The sequence below is a fragment of the Atta colombica genome, unplaced genomic scaffold, assembly GCF_001594045.1.
Source record: "Atta colombica isolate Treedump-2 unplaced genomic scaffold, Acol1.0 scaffold9, whole genome shotgun sequence".
In the NCBI taxonomy this organism is placed as follows: Eukaryota; Metazoa; Arthropoda; class Insecta; order Hymenoptera; family Formicidae; genus Atta; species Atta colombica.
The window spans coordinates 4583031-4591381 of NW_017259583.1; the positions used below are offsets into that span (position 1 = coordinate 4583031).

Genomic DNA, 8351 nt, shown 5'->3' on the forward strand with positions numbered 1-8351 from the left:
TGCATTCTTTTTTATCTGTTAGATCTTTTTATAAAATATATGACTACACTAGCACAGGATGCTATGAATTAATCTTATATCCAGAAATAAATGGAAGCCCAGTACCTACTCTTCTTTGATATTGAACATAGTCTTCACCGAAGAAACTTAACAAAGTCATTTCTTCAATCAGAACACGATCATGGAAAAAACTCCATGACATCAGTGCGTATGCAAAGAGGCATAGTGGATTTTGAAGTATTAACTGGAATAAAAATTTATGAATGTTAATTAAAAATTAAGTAATAAAAGTATAGAACGAAATTGTAAAAAGTATAGAGCCTAATTATAAAAAATTTATGATATCTCACCTGCGTTCCTATGGACCAATAAAACCATCCTACATAACTAGGATGTCTACAAAAATTATATACACCATGTGTAACAAGCTCATGATTGTTCCTTTTTTCATTTTGCACAACATGGTTAAAATTGTGTCTTGCAGTACACATTGCTAATTTTCTTAAAATTTCACCAGAAATACATAACATTAGACCAAAATAACACACGAAGGAAGGTCTTTTCATTAAGTTGAAGTAATGCCTCTCTATAATAAACTCCATCCAACTGAGACATGCTGCTATCCCATATGCTATGCTATGATTAAGGATGAAACTGTCGATCGACAATGCAGCTGGATTTGACCAGGCAATAGCTAAAAATTCCGTATAATGAAAACTCGCTAATACTGTTGTATAAATGCCAAACACCTGCCATGATGGTGGAGCATTGATTGATACTAAAATACCAATTCCAAAGATATATCCAAGAAATAATGCTCTGATTGCAACCTGTAAAAAACATAATAGCATATAAAATTTTATGTATTATAATACATAATATAACATGATAATGAGACAACTTACTTGATAAGCAAAACCACGAAATGCCAGCAATGCAGACATATTTATAAGTATGTACTGTACCGCATGTAAAAGCCAAATATTTGTAAAATATGCGACATAAATATCGAATCCTAACCTGAATTGCAGTTCAGGGAAAAGGGAGATTAAACCTGCTATAATAAAACAGAATAAACTGAGAGCTCCTTCGCGACACATTTTCCTCATGAAAACCTCTCGACACTTTTGAAATGATAAACGATAGTCACGATTGGTCACGATAAACAACGTGACAACATATCCAATCAACTCTCCAGCGAATTCTCAACTATTTATAATAATTCATGGCTCATACGTTTTTTTTTTTTATAATAGAAATCTTGCTTTATATTGGCAGTAATATATTGCTTAACACTGTCAAATAGGAAGAATTAAAAGTCAAAGTTTTTAAAATATAAGAGCAAGGCAATCAAAATTATTAAACAAAAAGTCCTTACGTCAAACTTCTCTTTCTCTTTGTTTTGTCGATCACTGCACTCTGCACTGCAGTTGACTGCAGTGCCGTCACATGGTCGATACTAGTCAGTGATCAATGACTACCTTTACGATTTACGCTAAAGTCACAAAATCGATGTTATAAAACTGGCCAATCACAGTCATTCCTTTCTTCAGAGGAATTAGCTGTGGTTGGCTAGTTTTCATAACATTGATTTTATAATTTTGGCGTAAATCGAGCTATATAAATGTAATCTACGTCCCTGCAGGCAGTCACCGACGAAGTATTATTAGACTGCCAAAGAAAATTTTTTTGTTCATCAAAAAGACCTGGGAAAGCCCAATCACAATTAAAGGGCGTTGATATTATCAATTGTTTTGGCTACAAATACGATATAAGAAATGAATTAAAATGTCATTATATTTTCGACATTTCTAATTTGACATTAAAAAGGATCGTACTTGATCATTAAAAAAAATATACACATAAGAAATATTTTCTTTTCAAAATATTCAAGTTGAATGACTCACCGTGAAACAATACTTTATTTTAAGTATTTATGTAATATCAATTAAGAAATAAGATAAACTATATATTTTTTATATGTATATATATTTGCGTTTTTATAATATATTATAAAGTCCATAAAAATTATTAAATATATTTTACTTCTTATAATTATATAATTTGTACTAACATAGAACAATATGTATCAAAGAATAACATAATATTTAAGCAGGTACATAAAGTAATTACCTAATCGTTTGACATAAATTTATTACTTACTACATTTAGAAGTATGGTGATATCAACATGGTTTAGATATTGATAACACATAAGAGTTTACAAGAACATAAATATCTTTCCATGCAAAATAATTTTAAATTTTGTAAAAAAAAATAAAATTAAAATTCTTTATACAAAACAAATTAAAGTTTCTTATCCAAAATAAAATATTGTCAATAATATAATAAAATTTTATCTTTTTTTATAACCTTTTTTATAAACATGATTTCAGCGTAATTGGAGGGAAAGTTTTCTTTATGCTTATAACTTTAGCTTTCTTGAAATCCATAAAATAAAACAAATTAAACAAATCTTTCCTCGTATTTTTAAAACCATAATTATACAACAATCTTATACAATATTTCACATCCTCGAATCTGTTTTCCATTTCGGCTATTTTCAAGATACCACTAAATTTATTGGAACAAAAATGTTAATTTCTTATGTTATCCAATTAAAAACATTATTATTACTTACCTGTCTTTCAGAACCCTATTGGCTTCTATTATATAATCGTTAAGATTAGATCCTATTAAAGAGAGACAAAATACAACGTGTATGCTGTTTGTTTGTAATGGAGTAGAAGCCATATCACAAGCTTTCACTCTATCATTCAGAGCAATGAAATGTACCACATGAGGAACAGAAGCAGCGAGTCGTGCTTCACCACATCCAAAATCAGCAATTATGTTGTCTGTTGGTCTACAATTATTAAGACATTATAATATTTAGGCTCATGTAAATTTTGTTTAGCAATAAAGCATAATATACAAACAATTCTAATCGATGATATTATAACATCCAATGGATTCATTGTCCATTGTTCAAGTTGCCATTTACATCTGATAAGCCTTAAAATCATCAAGATTCCATTTAAAATAATGCTTAGATTGCGAACTGTCATTATTGCATAATACCTCTTTATAATTTTAAATCTAGTTGCTTTTAACTGTGTTGTCATTTTATCTTTAAAAGCATTATTTCTGCATTATTTCCGACTTTCTAGCAAGCATTTCTTCTAATTGTTTAATTTTTCTCATGTGTTTGTTCAACTTTAACAACTCATCTTTATTTTTTATATATGCACTTCTTTAGCTGACATTCGTTTCATTTTTTTTTCAATTATCTTTTTAAGTTTCTCAATTTTTGTCATTTTATGCTCAAAATTAATTGATTCTTTTACACCTCTTTCTAGTTTCTTGTTTCTTTCATCGACTCTTACAGCGACTCTTACATTTTTATTTGCGTGTTTAAGATTCATCTCCAGCTTCGTTTTTTATTTTTTTTCTTGTTTTCTGATTTATTACTAGTGTTAATTGATAGTTCTTGAAATATCTTTGATGTTTTTTCATCCTTTAAATATAATATGTTGTTAAAAAATCTGATTTCTTCATATCATTCATACCAAATTTATTTTTCATTTTATTATCTATATTATTCTTCATTAGAGCATCTGATTCTTTTGTATCTTTTACATTAGATTTATTCCCAGAATGCTTTTTCTTCTTTTTGTTCTTTTGCTTGCTTGTAAGTATATTTTTATCTATTTCATTAGATTTACTTGATTTCTTTGAATCATGTATGCCATTTAACAATTTTTTTCATTTCTTTTTCTGTGTTTCTAAAACAAAAAATTAAAAAAAATCATAATAATAATATAATTAATATGTATATAATTTTGTTAATTTAATAACAATAAATATTAATAAAACAAAAATGTCATGCTCCTGTTTTAATAAATTATTATGTGTTTTATAAATATTGTTACTGAGTTTTAATAAAATTGTTTGGAAATTACGTACATTAAGGAACATCATCCAATAATTTGACTTTGACATATTATATGTTATTAAAGTCATGATCCTAAGTATATATAACTTTACCTTAACAACCTCTGATAGTTTCTGAAATATTTAAAGAATAATTTTAGTAGAAAATTTTGATCTAAACTCTGATGATCTCAATCTTGACATGAACATGACCTTGACAATATATCAAAGTTGAAATCATGGGAGTTCGTTCTCCAAGATAAAAATTTTATTAAAATTAAATCTAAAAGCACATTCAATTTACTGACTCAATCCGACTCCGATTTAATAATCTGTTCTGTTTAGGTGTAAAAGAAGAGTTTAACTGTGCAAGGAATGCAGCTGAAAAGAGTAAACCATTATCCATTGACTCAAAGCAGAGTCGAATTAGTAAATCAAATTTGCTATGAATGTCTTAAAAACTATAATAAGATTATTATCTAGTTGCTAAGGCTAAGTTACTCGCAATTAGAATCATGACCTTGACATACGTCAAGATCAAGACATAGTATCCTTTAATATGTATACATAATTATAGATTATTTTCAATTAGAATACTATTAGCTATATAGTTAGCTATTGATACATCATTATTTCGGTGTATCATAAATTGGAAAGTAAAATGGCGAAAATAAAGATAGGAAATCGAGTATATACGGAGAGAGTGATGGAATCATTGATGAAGCTTCTAGAAAGCGTACATTAGAATCGCGAACGTAAGAGGCATTTACTTCTTCAAAATATTTTTTTCCACCATTCTAATTTATGCTCCTGTTACTCTTCTTACATTTGTGTGTAGATTATATTCGAATTATAATTTTTTTCAGGGAAATGAGGGAACGAAAGGGCTTATACATATTACATATGATATTTAAGAAACCAAACGGACAAAAAAAAATATATATACATATATAAATCGATTACCTTAATGACATATGTGCTAATATTTTTATAGCGGCTTCTTGATCCTGTGCAGTTTCTCTTTAATTTAATCATTGTTTTATCAAATTAAAAATATCCTAATCACTTAACGTAATCAATCCATGAAACGATCGTTGACGATCATTCAAAACTCGTTCCAATTTCCAACAGTTCCAACTCAGGCTGGTCAAAGTCTTACTACAAATGTTTTGAAGCATTTGATGACCAATTAGAAGAAAGAACTTTATAAACTGGACCAATTAAAAAAATGCTTCAAAACGTTTGCAGCATCGCATTGAACCTTCAGTCCCATTTCGATGGGCGTTCAAAAACTCTATCCTCGGCGACCATGCCGGTCTTTTTACTATTAGGATTATTCCATACAATTTGCATAGCCGCATAATCATATGCATACAAAAAATTATCCAATCACATTTCTGTCATAAAGAGAATGGTAAAATACGATTGGATGATTTTCTTTATTTTCTACATATGTTTATGCGACTATGCAAATTGTGTAGAATGACCCTTATGGTCGCAGCACAGACTTTCGCATAATGCACAATACATAGTGCATAAAGAAATCAACCAATCGAAATCTTTCTTTTTTAGAGAATAGGAGGAAAGGAAAGATTTTGATTAGTTGTTTCGCTTATGCATTGTGCGTTATGCGTTATGCAAAAATCTGAGCTGCGACCTTTACTATTGAAACCGCTTATACACTACCGCCAGTACATCTATTTTCAGTTTGGAAACTATGTGACTACATACATTTTCTGACACTATCGATAAAATCATATCGTGGATAATAGATGTGTTCGTCTCTGTACTAAATCCTCAGGATAGAAACGTGCGACTATTTTTCACTGTGCCCTGAACGACAAGATACTATTAAAAATCCTCGGCCCTAGGCAAATTTTCGTGACTATATATTATATAAAAGCTGTATAAATAAAAACGCATATTTTTAATGATATATTATCTTTTATATTTTGCCGAAAAATTAAAATTTTTCCTCTGCAGTTACCTCTATTGATAATTAAACTCGGATGATATCATTAAAATCACAGTTTTAAATAAAAATCGTATTATTAAATTTTAAATACATATATATATATATATATACATATATTTACAAAACTAATAAATTCTATCATTAATACCGTATTACTAATTTATTATTCTTTCACTTAATCACTTAAATTTTAACAGGCACACGAATTTCCAAGCGCCGAACCATCTTTAACAGCATCTTGTCGATGCCTGATTTGATAATCATGAATTTTGCATGGTTTATCTTTTCTCTTTTTCTTTTCAATATGAAGAGAAAAGGAAGAAAGATAAATCGTGTAAGAACTTTAGCTAAAAAGAACAGATTTAATATTTCGTCGATGACATATCATGCTACTATATATTTTTCTCCAATTTTTTTAAGAATTGCAGAATACAGATGTTTTTGTAATGATGTCAATAGAGCACAATTTTAATGGTATTATATTAATGACATATGTTGCTGTAACGTATGTATATTATATACAACGTATATTATAATACGATGATTACTTATATTTCGTGAAACGATTTCTGAAACGATAATAATGGACAACATCAAGTACATTTATCATTTGCCATTTTCCGAACGATCAGAATTTTGTAAAATTATGAACCAAAATGATAAATGGGAGGAGCTGGCAGGTATGTTAGCAGGCAATCTCTTGAAAAATATATGTTTCATGCTAATCTATTTGTTTATTATTAACCTATTCATCTCATTTACTTGCTTTCATGATTCTGCATTATATAATATTATGCTTATTTTTTAATGTTCCCATTTTATTTAGCAATAGCCAATTGTTTTTAACAGAATGTACAATAATTTATATATATTATGTGCAAAGCTAGTATTTTTATATATAGTTACCTTTTTTTATATTAATATAATGTTGATAGGTATTTGGATGCAATATGATGTTTTAACGATACAGAGTTTAAGAAAGGAAAAAAATCCCACAGATGAACTCTTGACGCTATGGGGCCATTTCAATCATACAATAGCAGAATTGTTTGTATTATTATCCAGAATGCAGCATTATCAGGCAATGGTGCCTTTATTACCTTTTGTTGAACAGAAATTTCATCGACTTTTCTACAATGGAGAAGCCAATTTGCAAAATATGTCACGCAAGCAGTTGGTTAACAAAAATACTAAAGATTTAAAGATTGGTACACAAAACTTTAATCAACGTGCACTGCCACAGCAAAGTGTCAATAAAATTTTTAATCAACCAACAGCACAATTGGGTATTAGTCCAAGCAATTCCAATAATTTATTGGTAGCTACGCCAGCAGCTGCTGCTATTTTTTTACAATCTCCACAAAATACTGGTAGCAATGAAAAAAAGATCAATGAATCACCATTACCAAAAACAGAAACTACTTTGCCACAAGCAAGTTATAGTGAACTGGCTATTGCCACGGATGGATGGAATCAGCACAACATATTAGGAAAAGGTGGTTTTGGAATAGTATACAAAGGTATATATCTAATTTATATTAACATAAATAGCTTAACAGTTATAAAATTAAAATATGACAAAGATTAAAGAAGACTTTAAAAAAATATGAATGGAATAGCTTTAATTTTTAAATAACTGAATTTTTTTAAATGGATATTTGTTATACACATTCTAATTGACTTTAAAAAAAGCAGATTAGCAGAATATCTGATTGAAAAGAATTATTTATTTATTAATTTATATTTATGGTTTTCATACCGTATATTATAGGTTTTTGGAAAAATACCGATGTTGCAATAAAGAAAATCCGACAAAAAGGGTCTGATTCAGATGAAAGTTACATATTGCAACTCCAGCAATCATTGAAAGAAATAAAGATTTTGAATTCTCGTACTCATGAAAATATCTTACCTTTATATGCATACAGTTTTGGTGGCGAAGCACCATGCTTGATTTATCAGCTAATGAAAAATGGGTCTTTGGAAGATAGACTGCTATTAAGACAAAAGACTAAAGCGTTAACGTGGATGCAAAGACATGAAATTGCTAAAGGTATAGCGCGCGGATTACAATACTTGCATACTATCGGTGACAAACCATTAATTCACGGTGATATTAAGAGCGCAAATATTTTGTTGGATAAAAATTTCGAGCCTAGGATTGGCGATTTTGGTTTAGCACGGGAAGGTCTTGAAAAAGATAGTATGAAGGTAAATAATTAAATGCTAAAAAATTACGAGACTTTCTTAGATTTTATGATTATTTAAGAAAATATATATTAAAAAATATATTAAAAGATATAATTAGCATTCTGATATAATAAGCAATTATTTTGAAAAATTATTGATAAAGTATATTTCAATAATTTTTTTATTTAATATAATATACACAACATAATTAATAATTATAAATATTAATAATTAATAATTATAATTATAAATAT

General features: G+C 28.5%; 2 protein-coding genes and 1 pseudogene across 2 annotated transcripts in view; 1 reads left to right on the forward strand and 2 right to left on the reverse strand.

Annotated features, from left to right (window-relative positions):
• Window positions 1-7: 7 nt before the first annotated feature.
• Window positions 8-1435, reverse strand: LOC108693371 (protein-S-isoprenylcysteine O-methyltransferase). The gene is made up of 4 exons (XM_018202264.1): window positions 1379-1435; window positions 906-1295; window positions 351-830; window positions 8-244 (listed from the first exon to the last, which is right to left on the reverse strand). The coding sequence occupies exons 2-4, from the start codon at window positions 1107-1109 to the stop codon at window positions 62-64; spliced, it is 867 nt and encodes a 288-aa protein (XP_018057753.1). The 5' UTR covers window positions 1110-1295; window positions 1379-1435; the 3' UTR covers window positions 8-61.
• A 930-nt stretch (window positions 1436-2365) lies between these two features.
• LOC108693283 lies at window positions 2366-3124 on the reverse strand (annotated as a pseudogene).
• A 3161-nt stretch (window positions 3125-6285) lies between these two features.
• Window positions 6286-8351, forward strand: part of LOC108693294 (serine/threonine-protein kinase pelle) — a 2490-nt gene continuing 424 nt past the window's right edge. The window contains exons 1-3 of the mRNA XM_018202169.1: window positions 6286-6587; window positions 6843-7427; window positions 7679-8127. Of these exons, the coding sequence (XP_018057658.1) occupies window positions 6491-6587; window positions 6843-7427; window positions 7679-8127 (1131 nt within the window). The 5' untranslated portion in view covers window positions 6286-6490. The remainder of the gene's footprint in view (window positions 6588-6842; window positions 7428-7678; window positions 8128-8351) is intronic.